The sequence below is a fragment of the Nyctereutes procyonoides genome, unplaced genomic scaffold, assembly GCF_905146905.1.
Source record: "Nyctereutes procyonoides isolate TBG_1078 unplaced genomic scaffold, NYPRO_anot_genome, whole genome shotgun sequence".
NCBI classification, from domain to species: Eukaryota; Metazoa; Chordata; class Mammalia; order Carnivora; family Canidae; genus Nyctereutes; species Nyctereutes procyonoides.
Window position 1 is genome coordinate 47,320,779 of NW_026575146.1, and position 13,224 is coordinate 47,334,002.

The 13,224-nt window shown below is 39.8% G+C and overlaps 1 protein-coding gene across 1 annotated transcript in view; it reads left to right on the forward strand.

Moving 5' to 3' along the window:
• GNAQ (G protein subunit alpha q) overlaps positions 1 to 13,224 on the forward strand; it is a 315,249-nt gene that overhangs the window by 205,869 nt on the left and 96,156 nt on the right. The window contains exon 3 of the mRNA XM_055311274.1: positions 6,261 to 6,415. Within this exon, the coding sequence (XP_055167249.1) occupies positions 6,261 to 6,415 (155 nt within the window). The remainder of the gene's footprint in view (positions 1 to 6,260; positions 6,416 to 13,224) is intronic.

Here is a 13,224-nt window from a genome sequence, read left to right on the forward strand (position 1 = left end):
GCAGGGTTGTGTTGTTGTTGTTTTTGTTTTTGTTGTTGTTGTTGTTTTAGATTCAAATGTGAAAATGGAAATAAGCACCAAGGAAAAACAAGAAGGAGATAATCTGGGCCTTGGTTCAGAATTAAAACAAGACTCCACCAGTGGTTTAGACTCTTTAAGTCAGAGGTCCTCTGTGTGTGTCGGGCACCCTTTCAAACAGAGCAGCCCCTAAGGAGCTGCTGAATGTTTGTTTCTGAGAACTTCCACAAACATGGAAGTCACCATTTGGTTTTTCTTCTGGATTGTAGGAACCGGAATAGGTGTGACATTCCAGCCGAAAGCCACCCCAAGCTGTTAATGAGTTTTTTGAAAATCCTTCCAAAATGATTATAAGGTCTTTTTTTATTTCATCCAAAGGCTTGGCATTTTGTGGGCAGGATGGACCCACCGTGGCAGGGACTCACTTCCTCCCCATTGCTGAAGTGACCATGGAAATATCAACACATCCAAGATTTACCTGAGTTGAATGACCGATGAGTCGTGAAAACAAGACATTACCACATTGGCACCTCTTGTGGTTTCCATGTGGTTTTTCCCTAGAATTCTGCCAGAGTTCTATAGTAGCTACTTGGTCCTCACAGTGTTCCTCTAAGGCTTGCCTCCAGCTTGCTAAGAATTCTGAAAGTGAGCATTCATCATTAAGTATTTCCATGCAGTGTATTCAACTGTAACTTAAATAGAATTTTGCTTTACATTCTGTTTGATTAACTCATACCTGTTTTGTTTTGCTATGTACACTGTTCAAGAGAAAAACAATAGGCAGCTGTAATTGTTATTAATAATTAGAAATGAATTCTTGGGCACCTGGGTGGCTCATTGGGTTAACCGTCTGCCTTACAGTCCAGGTCATGATCACAGGGTCCTGGGATCAAGTCCCTCATTGGGCTCCCTGCCCAGTGGGGAGTCTGCTTGTCCCTTTCTCTTTGCTGCCCCTGCTTGTGCTCTCTTGCCATCTCTCTCTCTCTCTCTCTCTCTCTCTCTCTCTCTCTCTCTCAAATAAATAAATAAATAAATAAATAAATAAATAAATAAATAAATAAAATCTTTTAAAAAAGAAGAAGAAATGTATTCTATCCTTTTCCTCAGGCTTTTTCATGAATAAGTACTTAATTTTGCATAATTACTTGTGATTTTCACTATTATTTACATTGGACATTTGGACAAAGAGGAAAAAACAGAATTCCTACTCTTACAAACAAAAGAATATTCTTTCCACATACAGAATATGTTTTATAAATTGAGAGGATTTACTTTCATTGGGGACATTTATAGAGGCAATTTAAAAACTCTAAGTGTATTTTGTAAAATGCTGTCATACTTTTAAATAACTTACGGAACTTCAGAGAACGTTCTTACATAAATGCAAATTACAGTTGATTATATTTGGATGCCATTTTCCAAAACCGCAAGGATAGAATTAAACAATGAAGCCTAAGAGGCAGTAAAAGTGACTTAGAAGTTCTGTCCTGGGTGAGAGCCAAAGGATGACCTGTGTTTTCTGAAAGCAATATTCTTTCATAGACGGTGGAGGTTGACTTCTGAGTTAGAGTTCATAACTGAGACTAGTATTGCAGCTTCCCCTCTGGAGGTTAATTGGAATTAAGAGCCAGCATGAAACTTCCTCACTAGACTGGGTTTTTTCCTGCAGTTGACAGAAAATGCCATGTTTATTTTGTCCACCCAGCCTTGGTTCACCTATTCTTCCTGCCTAGAAGCTGCCAGCTAAATCTTTCTCCTTAACACCCTGTTTGATCGCCTGTCTGTTCTGAATTCTACTTGCTTAGTTGCCATGTAGCATTCCTGATGTTCAGATTTACAACATTCTGCCTGTTTTGTCAGGCGCTGGTTGGAAATAGTGAGATGTTGTTTCAGTAAATGGTATGACATGCTTCTTGGTGCTCTATGTATCGTAGATGCATTTATTTAGTGTTTACAATTATACTGCTTATGGCTAGATGAGTCCTTAAGTGATTGAGCCTAATTGCATCATCCTATGGACAAGGAAAAGGAAGTTATAAAAAAGTAATGTGCTTTCTCCTAAGTAAGGATCATGGCCAGTTAGTGTTATGTGGAAAGCCAGGACTGGAAGTTAGATGTCCTGGTTGCAAGATTAGAACAACTTCTACCCTTCCTTTCTTGTATCCTTCATGCAACAAATATTTATTGAGCCTCTCTCTCCCAAGTGGCAGGCACTCTGCTATGCCCTGAGGAGTGTTGAGCCTGTTTTGGAACTTATACTGTGAATTAGGAGGAGGATACTAATGGGTATCCCACAAATAGATGTGAACCACCTACTCCAATAAGTGCTGCTAAGGATTGTGTAGTTATATGAGAGTGATAATGGGTGGAAGATTTCCTTGAGAAACTGACTTTGACTTGTGGGATGTGGCATTGTGTTTATATGTACTTTTGAGGTGCAGTTAAATTACGCAAATATTTGTTGGATGGGCCCCAAAACAAATTAGAGTCAGTAAGCTGCAGCCCCTTCCTTACTGCATAGTTTAGAAGGGAGATACATCAAGACATAACTATTAACATAAAGCAAAACCTAGAAGTTCCATTGTGCAAAGGTTGCAAAAATAACTTTTTTAAAAAAGATTTTATTTATTCATGAAAGACACAGAGAGAGAGGCAGAGACATAGGCAGAGGGAGAAGCAGGCTCCCAGTATGGAGCCCAATGCAACACTCAATCTTAGGACCCTTGGGACCACGCTCTGAGCCAAAGGTAGACACTCTGCCACTGAGCTACCCAGGTGCTCCCCCAAAATAACTTTTTTTTGGAGGGGAAGAAAATCAGAAATAACTTCCTGTGAGAGGTAGCAGATGATAGAGCCCTTGAACAAAAGCTAAAGGAGGTACAGAAAGGAAGAGGGAAGGCATTCCAGTTGTAAGTAAAAGCAAGTAGAGATAGCCCGAGATAGGAAATTATAGGAGTTCTCTGGCAATAGAAAGTAGTCTCATTTTACAGCAGCAGGCTCTTGGTGGAAAATTACAACTCTACCCTGTTGAGAATGTTGTCTTTATTTAAATGCCCTTACAGTCAACTGAAATTAGGGATGGAAATGCAAATAATCGCTCTTGTTGCTACTCCTGGAGCCCATAATCCTGTGCTTTGTTTGGTTGGCATCTATATGAACTGTTCCCCCCATCTCCTGCAGGAACTATGTCTAGTTCTCTAATTGCTGTATTACCTAGCATGTCATTGGGGTCCAGTGGACATTTAATCATAATAGTGAAGTGTGTCTGGTATGTTGAAGGTGTTTTCTCTGGCAGAAGCCAACTTCTAGAAACAGACATGGAACTCCTTCCAAATGACATGATTGGCCCTGTGTAGTGAGTATCAAATGTATTGTAGAAATAGAATCTATACTAATCTGTGTTACCATGTGACTTTTACCCTATTTAGAATGAGGTCACAACCATTTCTTCTCATAGATTATATAATCATTTGTCTAAGTATTACTGTGGAAATACCTACTCATTAGCACGTGTTAACCAGTAGACAGTTAACTGTATTCCAGGTTCTGTGCAGGACAGTGTTGTTGGTCAAGTTTTTCAGAAAAGCAAATGGGAAAGAATCTTTTAGAGCATATGTTGCAAATGAAAAATGGCCCCTGGTCTAGCTTAAGCACAGATATGTTTTATTTATCTTCTGTAGGGTTTCCAAGTCTGAAATTAGGGATGTTTCATAGAAAAACCTAGATTTTTTTTGGCTTCCTTGAAAAATTGGAAGATCTAGCAACAATGGACTTACCTTGCCAATGGCAGCAACTGGTTGGAGCTAAGCAACATCTCTGTTCTTTAATTCAGGAACGTATTTGTCAATGTGCCACACTCCTCATTACTCCCTATTGCCTATACCCAGCCCATTTGAGTCATTTTTGTAGCTTTCTGGCCCTTAAGACATCTGCCTTGGAATGATTCTTGCCTCTGTGAGTCTCTTCTCTTTTAACTTCCCATAGCAATTCTTGGCCAGCAAACCAGTTAATTATGATCAGAACAACTAGCATCTGTGTGCTTTGTAGTTTACATTGGTTCTCAAACTTTTGCATGCATCAAAATCTTAAAACAGATTGCTGAGCCTTATTTCCAGTTTCTGATACACAAGGTTTGAGGACCAAAGGATTTGTATTTTTGTCAAATACCCAAGTAATGCTGTTGGTACATGGACTACCTTTTGAGAATCACCGAGCTATAGTACTGTAACACCATACAAAGCAACACAAGACTGGTGGGGCATCATGTTCCCCACCAGAAATAATATTTGGAAAGATTAAACAATTTACCCAGGGTCATAAGAAGTAGAGTCACATTCGAAACCTTGTCTTTAGAGTATATCCAGCAGGAAACCGTACTGTAGATTCCTCCTTCTGTACCCATCTGCTTCCCAAGATCCACAGAATCCGCTAGAAGGCCTTGTAATAAAGATGTAACCATAAGGGCTCTAATTTAGGATTATGCCAAGGTTGTGATCATTGTCCTATCTCAGGACACTTAAGTTAGAACTTTTAGTGAGCAAGGGCAGAAAGGCCAAGGTTGAAACTTGACATTAGGTAACCATACCTGCAGAGATATAAGACATATCTCCTGGATAGGCTTATCTGGAATAGAGCTCAGCAACAGAATGCCAGGCTGGCAAGTTCACTGCTGGGAAAACAAGACAGATTGCCTGGGTAAGGACTAGGTACAGAAAGCAACTTAGAGGGATCCCTTTTCCAAGATTGGGGTCCAGAGCAGAGCTAGAATTTCTCAGTTACTAGATCTGTCAAGGTCAAAACAGAACTAGCAAGAAAGGTGATTTCTTCAGTCTCGTCATGTTGGGCTTCTTAAAACATTATTTAAGTCCAGATTAGTCTCATGATATGGGACCCTTCCCACTTGGTAGAGAAGGACGGGAAAGTTTGGGAACCAGACGGGGTATAACATGGATTAAAGGTATTTTAAAAATTTCTTAAAATTCCACCTGCTTAAAACTCTTTGAAATGAATAATAGGGATCCCTGGGTGGCGCAGCGGTTTGGCGCCTGCCTTTGGCCCGGGGCGCGATTCTGGAGACCCGGGATCGAGTCCCACGTCGGGCTCCCGGTGCATGGAGCCTGCTTCTCCCTCTGCCTATGTCTCTGCCTCTCTCTCTCTCTCTCTGTGACTATCATAAATAAAAAAAAAAAAAAAAGAAAAGAAATGAATAATAAGTTCATCATGCGTTCACGATAGCCATCCACTAACCTAGTTTGAAAATTTTGTTTTTCTGCAATTAAGAGTATGCAAATATATTATCAGCTATTTACCTCCAATTTCCAAGGTAGTTATATTTATTTGCATATTTATGTGGATGTGTAAATTCACATAACATATTAACTGTAGTTATATTAATGTACTATGGGTAGTTATAGGTTATGGATATAATAGATCACATCCATGAAACCCATTTTAACTGGGATTTTAAACCCAGTATAACCTGGTTAACTTCAAGGTTGACCATGTAATGTTTTGATTTTAATCTCATTGAAAAAAAAATTAAATCTCCTTACCTCTTTCCTGCTAAATGTTGTATGATGAAAATAACAAAGTCTTTTTTTCCTCACTAAAAAAATCTAATGAAATCCTCATCTCATCATGTCGATAAGGCAAATATGAAATAAATGCTTTAGAAGTCAGGGTGTATTGGAGCAGAGGGGGAATGGTTACTGTGTTTCACATCATTCATATTAATTGTTCTTCTAGGGATTTTATACCTTATCCTGAAAGGGAATGATTGAAACTAAACCCAGTTAGTTGAGGAGTCTGATTAAGTTTTTGCTAAGGTATAAACACTTAAGGGCTGTGTACATTATGTATTTGGTTATAATAAACTATAAACACAGAGGGAATAATTATTCCTGCCCTTTTTCCCTTTAATAACATTGTTTTAGGATTCTGATAAACACCAGAATTGATCATATGTGTAGCGTGACACCCTCATCTTCTGATGGGAACTGCTCACCCTTCCTGTCGTCAACTTTGAGTAACCTCAAGGTTTACTCTAGAGGGAAGGATTTGGGACTGGATTTTTTCTGAGGAAAAAAAAAATGAAGCATGACTTGTTGATAAACCAGTATGAAAAAAAGGCATATAAAGGAAGACTTGAGTGTGCACAGTATAATCTGCAAACCAAAGGCAGTTTTCGATGACAGGAAGGAGAGAGATTACAATTGCTGTTTCTGTGTGTTTGTTTTTAACAGGCTCATGCACAATTAGTTCGAGAAGTCGATGTGGAGAAGGTGTCTGCTTTTGAGAATCCATATGTAGACGCAATAAAGAGTTTATGGAATGATCCTGGAATCCAGGAATGCTATGATAGACGACGAGAGTATCAGTTGTCCGACTCTACCAAATAGTGAGTATTCATCCAGGAGGCCCTTTGAATCTTTCTCTAGTTTCATGTGCTCTGCAGTGATAACTTCTGCATTCTTGTGCTTTGTGTACAATATGTGCCCCACACTCCAGCTAGAAAGTAGAGATATTAAACTTGTGCCTGCCTCATCCATTTAGACTGTACTCTACAGGACTGGCATCCTGAGTCAGGGAGAGTTTCTTTCACTATGTTCTGTTCGAAAAATGAACTGAAGTCTTGAGGAATCAGATTTTACCAGCCCATCTCTTCCACCAAATTACAAACCAGCAGTTCTCAAGCCCCTACACCATTGTGATGTGAAATCCTGTAATAGTAATTTTTCATACAAATTTCTAATCTTGTTGTCATGTGCTAGAAGACACCCACACACATTAAAACCTGCAAACAAATATGCTTGATTATGGATTCTCACACATCAGACTTCCTAGTTTTTAGTTTCCAGACAGAGAACCTTGACTGCTTTCTGGGAGCCACTATTATGTTGATGGAGAGGTTTGCCTTTGCATGAAAATTGCACGAGTCTAATTTTGCATGCATTCTGAAATTATTCTGTGAGCTGTCAATCAAAATCATGTGTCCTGGGAGAGATTTGCATCCTAGAGAGATTTGTTAGTTCTCTAGATTAAATCTCGCCTAACAGAAAGAAAGTGAAGATCTGGCAATCATTAGATTAATGTTAATCAATGCAGTCAGCAATCTAGATAATCAGGCGCCTGAAAAATGGACTTTTTGTAGTATTTAGCCAGATTTCTGTCTACATTAATTACGTTGACCCAGCATTTGCCTCTTGTGTTAGTTCTGGGTGGACAGAAGAATGGGTGGAAAATAATCAGCAGCCTCAGGTCAGTTGGTATGATGAAATGATCTGCTGGATGAGAACAGGGCCATGGGGAAAATATGGAGCCCCATAGACTGATTGGCATCACTCCTAGTGCCTGGAAGATCCAAGAGCTATTCAGTTCTGTTTTTTCAACATAGTAGTTCATGTTCTTACTCTAATTCTAGGCATTTGTGTAAGACAAGTTATGATTCCAATTATCCACAAAAATGTTGTCTGGTCAAAACAGCCGTTGTATTCCTATGGAACATTGGAATTCCATAATTCTGGAAGGTGACATCGAAGGCTCATGATCACCATGCCTATTGTATTTTAACTGGAATTAATCCCATGGTGTGCCTTTGGAATGTGCACTTTCCTCATTCCTTACTTTTCTTTCCTTTTTTCACACCTCCGTGTGCTGTTCTTCCATTCTTTCTCTTCTGCTCTCTGCCTGCGGCCTTCACTCCTCCCTCTGGAGCCCCTACTGTCTAAGTTACTGTGAGTGCAGACATGAGAGATGCAGTCAGCTCTTGTCTCTTCCAAACCCTGCCCCCTCAACCTTTGACCAGCTGTCTTTCTCTTACTTCCTGCCCCCTCGGTCCTTATGTTTGCTTTGCCATTTCGGATTTCATCTATCTCCCCACAGTGCTGTTGTGTTTTATCCCTTGTTCTGTGTTCCTACTCAGTATGTCTCCTATCTGCTTGCTTCCCCCTCCACCCTCATCTGTCATTCTTTTGGGTTCTCCTGCTCCTCCTCTGCATTTCTCACTCTGTTACCGTGATGCCTCTCCTGGCCCTTACTAAGTAATAAATCCTTCATTACCAAGTTATATTTACTAATAAATCCTCCATTCTCTCATCATATCTGTATCTGTCTCTCGGCTTCTATCACATATCTGTCTCTCCCCCATCCTCACCTGTTCCGTTCTTTACCTGTCACCTATAGCTTTCCTCCCTACAGAGGGGTCCTGCCACTGGGTCCTCAGAGCACCGATGTCTAATAATGACATGCTTACCAGGGTCAGGGTTCCCCCTTAGAAAATGATTTTGCCTCCTGCTCTGGGGATGGACCCTGTGAGAGACTCCTTGTTTGCACCGAGGACACCTGTATGAGCTGCTCTGCTTATGTTCTTGAAATGAGACTCTCTCCACATCTGGTGACCTTCCTCAGTTTAGATTTGTGGATTTCTAGGCAGGTGCCCATGAGTTACTACAAGAATAGCATGTGGCAACATCTACTACTTTAGGGAAAGAGCTCTTCAAGGCCATTTCTTTAGACCCCCATTAGCACTGATTCTGGGAAAGCTGCCATCTTAGAATTCTGTTGTATAGGCTGTGTCTACCATAGAAACATGCCTTTGGACACATTACTCTTTAAACAGTTTTATTTTGCCCTAATGGGGATATGGAGAGGTTGATTTTCTGAACTATATATATGTGGGTCTATATGTGTGCACATAACCCCTGATTCTTTTTTAACCATATTTGTATGCAGAAGTAAGAAAGTAAATTACTACGTATTCTTACATATCCACATTTCAGTATCCATTCTTGAAAAAAATATTTCCCTACATAATAAATAATACCACATTACATCTAAAATTAATCATCAGTCCTTTTTATCATTATACTCAGTTCATATTCACACTTCCCAAATTCTTCCAAAATGTCCGTTAGAGTTGGTCGGTTTTAAGAATGCACATTTGCTTTGGTTTTTATGTCCCTTAGGCTCTTGTGATCTAGTAGAGTCCTGTTTGCATTTCACTGGTATGTTGAAGAAATTAACCTGATTGCTACCTTATATAGTATGAATTAATTTGCTCTTCTGTCTCCTGAATTTACTATAAACTGGAAATTACATTTAAAGACTCGATTAGATTCAAGTTAAATGTGAATAGAATGCATTTGGGGTAATGTTGTTTGCTCATTGTTGGTGAAGGTAAGGCTCACTGCAGTATTAGGGTGCTGACCCTCTCCATTATGCAGTTATATTTTTCCTTGTGCCACCAAAAGCAGTCTGCATGGTGTTACTTTGTCACTGGGTGATCTCTGATCCCCCATCAGCTCTTCACTTCATGGTTTTGCTTCCATTTAATAAGTCTTGTGTGATTTAATAATTCCCTTAGGATTTACAAAATAGTTATTTTTCTACTTTTATCAGCCAGTCCACATTGGTATTCTTCTTGAAATAGAAGGTTTTTTCCTCAGCTGGTGCTATTTAATTACGCTTTAATAAATTTTCTGCTAAAAGGCACGTGTTTCAATCTTTTTGTTACAGTAACGTGTATGGACGAAATAGATGGTGACCATATAATTTATCATTTGGACCAAGACATTTTGAGAAGGAAGGGGTTGCCATTAATAATTAGGCTGAGGGATCCCTGGGTGGCGCAGCGGTTTGGCGCCTGCCTTTGGCCCAGGGCGCGATCCTGGAGACCCGGGATCGAATCCCACGTCGGGCTCCCGGTGCATGGAGCCTGCTTCTCCCTCTGTCTGTGTCTCTGCCTCTCTCTCTCTCTGTGTGACTATCATAAATAAATTAAAAATAATAATAATAATAATAATAATTAGGCTGAGAGGTGCCTGGCGCCTGGGTAGCTCAGACAGTTGGGTGTCTGCCTTTGACTCAGGTCATGATCCCAGGGTCCTGGGATCAAGCCCCATGTTGGGATCCCTGCTCAACAGGGAGCCTGCTTCTCCCTTTCCTCCCACTGCTCTTGCTCTCTCTCTCTTTGTCTCTCTGTCTCTCAAATAAGTAGATGGAATCTTTAAAAAAAATAATAATTAGACTGCAATAAAAGGCATGAGTTGGTTATGTTGGCTAAGCAGGAGCATTTGGTCACTTTAGCTACTTGATACGTAGGGAGGCATTTTGTATTTTGTTTGGGTACCCCCCCCCTTTATTTTCTCTAGTAGACTACTTCAAGAGTTGTAGAACCAATATATTGCTACCAGTTATGTAAGGAGTTATATGTAGAAGCCTGAGTTAGCTGGCCCGTGTTTTTGGTCTCTTCCCAAGATATTGTAGCACTCTTTATAGACCACTGCCTTGTAGCCTGGCTGGCCCACCTTTAATCCCACTGAGTATCAGAGACACCTTATTCTTCCCCAGTTAGTCTAGGGCTCTTCTGCTTTTCCTTAGCTAGGAAATTCCTCCTAACACCTATCCCAGGATAGGACCTGTGGTGTGTTGGATTCACCCACCTGATGCTCTGTTGCCAGTGTAGGTCTCCCATGTAGTCCCAGCAGATGCTCTGGGAACTGTAGGGAGAGCACCAGTGAGGAGGTGGGCCCCACATCCTGAGCACCACTGAGTCCTAGTACTGATTTCTTTTTCACAGAGTAACTGTAGAATACTCATAACTCAAAATAATTTCTTTCCTTGTACTCAAGATAGTTGTTACCTCTTTTCTGACATTTTTGTGGGTGTCCCACTGGTGTATCTTTAGCATTTTATCTCCCTTCTTTATTTCCTGTAATCTTCTATATTGTTCTGTCTTTATAATTAAAATAAATGATACTTCATTGATATTCTAGACTTAATTGCTTGCATGATATTATTACCTTACAGAACTCTTTCCAAACTCAGGACCTACTTATGGTTCTTCACTTGAAATTGTCATCTGTAGCAGTGTGAGAAGTGGGGCTTGCCACGCACCTCTGCCCAGAGCTTGCAGCGTGATAGCTGTTCTCTCTAGGACCCTGCTGATGCTGAGAGTCCATGACAGCCACTTGCCAGGAATGCTGAGAGCAGAAGCCAAGCATGGCTCTCATCTTCTTTTGCTTCTTCCTCCTCCTTCTCCTCCTCCTCCTCTTTTTCTTCTTCTTTTTGTTTTTAAGATTTTATTATTTGTTCATGAGGGACACCAAGAAAGAGGCAAAGATACAGGCAGAGGGTGAAGTAGGCTCCCTGTAGAGGGAGCCAGATGCGGGACTTGATCTCAGGGTCCCAGGATCACAACTTGAGCCAAAGGCAGACACTCAATCACTGAGCCACCCAGGTCCCTCTGAAATCAGACTTCTGTCTCTAGAGCCCAAGTTTTTAATCACTGAAATACAGCTTCGCAGAGGATGAGTAGGTAAGAGATAGCTAGATAGACAATTGGCCATAGATAAATAGATGATAGACTAATAGATAAACATCTGTGACAGGAAAGGTACAAATTTATTCATTAATCTTTATAAATGTTGCCGATAGGTACTTCCCTGTGTGTAAAGTCAAGAGGGAAAATTATATAGAATTACCTTAAAACAAACCCAGCAAGGTTTTGATTATCATCCAGAAAATTTTTCCTGTTTAACAACACATCAATTATTCATACATCATGGAAGATGTTCTAAATCACAGACAATTCAGAATTATTATTTCTTTATTTTAGCCTGTACCGTTTAGCCTCATACTCTATCCATTAACTTTTTGCTGGAGTCAACCTAGAGCCAATAAGAAGGATATGACAAAATCATTTGAGCTTCCCTTTTTCTACTTGCATTAGCTAACTTACTGATCATAATAAACAATCAGATGGCTCAAAGGACAGGCAACACAGAGATAGGAGGTGGGGAAAGTCCAGGCAATGGATAAGCAGTTTGGGATAAGTTTGCAATTGGCTTTAGTTTGATATATTCTTCCTATTTTATTTATTGAAAGAATATAAAACACTCTAAGATGCTGGGAAATTTTATAAATTCCTTTATTGGCTTTTTTGTTATTGATAAAAAAAAAGCCTGAGGGCTCTGAATATCTTTAGATAAAGTACACAGTAAACAGATGGCTGTAGGTTTACTTTTTTTTTTTCTGGGGTCCACCACCTGCTTTAATATGCTGAAACATCAGGTCAAATGAGTTCACTGCCTACAGTACCAAAAGCTCCCTGACAGTAACCAGAGAACACAAATCTCAATCACATTGGCATATAGTAAGAAAAGTCCTCACATTGCAGGGTTTTTGCAGAGACTGCTCTATCTGTGTTCACCTTAAGAGACCAAATAATCCCTAATCTCACTTTCCTGAAATTCCCTCCAAGGAGTTCAGCAGATCAGACACCTTCTGGAAATCTCCATATGTTCCATAGCCTATAAATCCAATACATATGCAAGTTGGCTTTTGGGCGTAAGTCAACATTGCAGTTTAATTTTAACCTCGTGCTTAAATTTTTAATTTAATATACAAATGCAGAAGGAATTTGAATGTTGAATTTGAAGTACAAAAGGAATTTCAGAGGTGGATTTAGCATATCCACCTGATCTGGGGCCAAATTCTTCTTGAAGAGATACTGTGCTAAAAGTACCCTACTGATGAGCCAAATATTGGAACTCTAGGGTGTTTCCTCTGACTCTTGCAGCCATCCTGACTTTACTTTTTATCTGATGATAAAAAGGGAATATAAGCCTACAGCAGACTTCTGGAGGCAGACAAGACCATTGTCTTGTCAAGAGAACATTGAGTCAGGGTCTAGTCTTTGATGGAATTCCCTCTGCCCCTCATCACCTCTCAGTCTTTCACTGTAAACCTCACTTGCCTCTTGTGTGCTAGCTATAATCTCTTAAATTCTCTTTTAAATTGTGAAATCCTGTAGTCTGTTACAGCAGACTGTCTTTATATGAGAAACCATTATCCTATGCAGTCAAGTGAAAACCTGGCACCCTGAAATTTACCTGAAATGGAATGAACAAAAAGATTATATATTCTACATGGTTAAATTACTAAAAATGCTGTCTTTAACTTGGAAGAGGGCATCGATCTTGAGTTATATTTGTCTTTTTAAGGATCGACAATAAAGTGTCATTTTTTTCACTTGAGTGACATATTTACCTCTATTTTTGTTCTGTTTTGTTATCTAATGAGCCGTACCTCCTAATAACCTTTTGCAAGAATAAAACAAACAAAACAAACAAAAAACCCTGTATTTGTCTTCCACAGTGAACTCTGATGATTCTAAGATGCGGGTCTTTATTATTCCTTTTTCAGAAC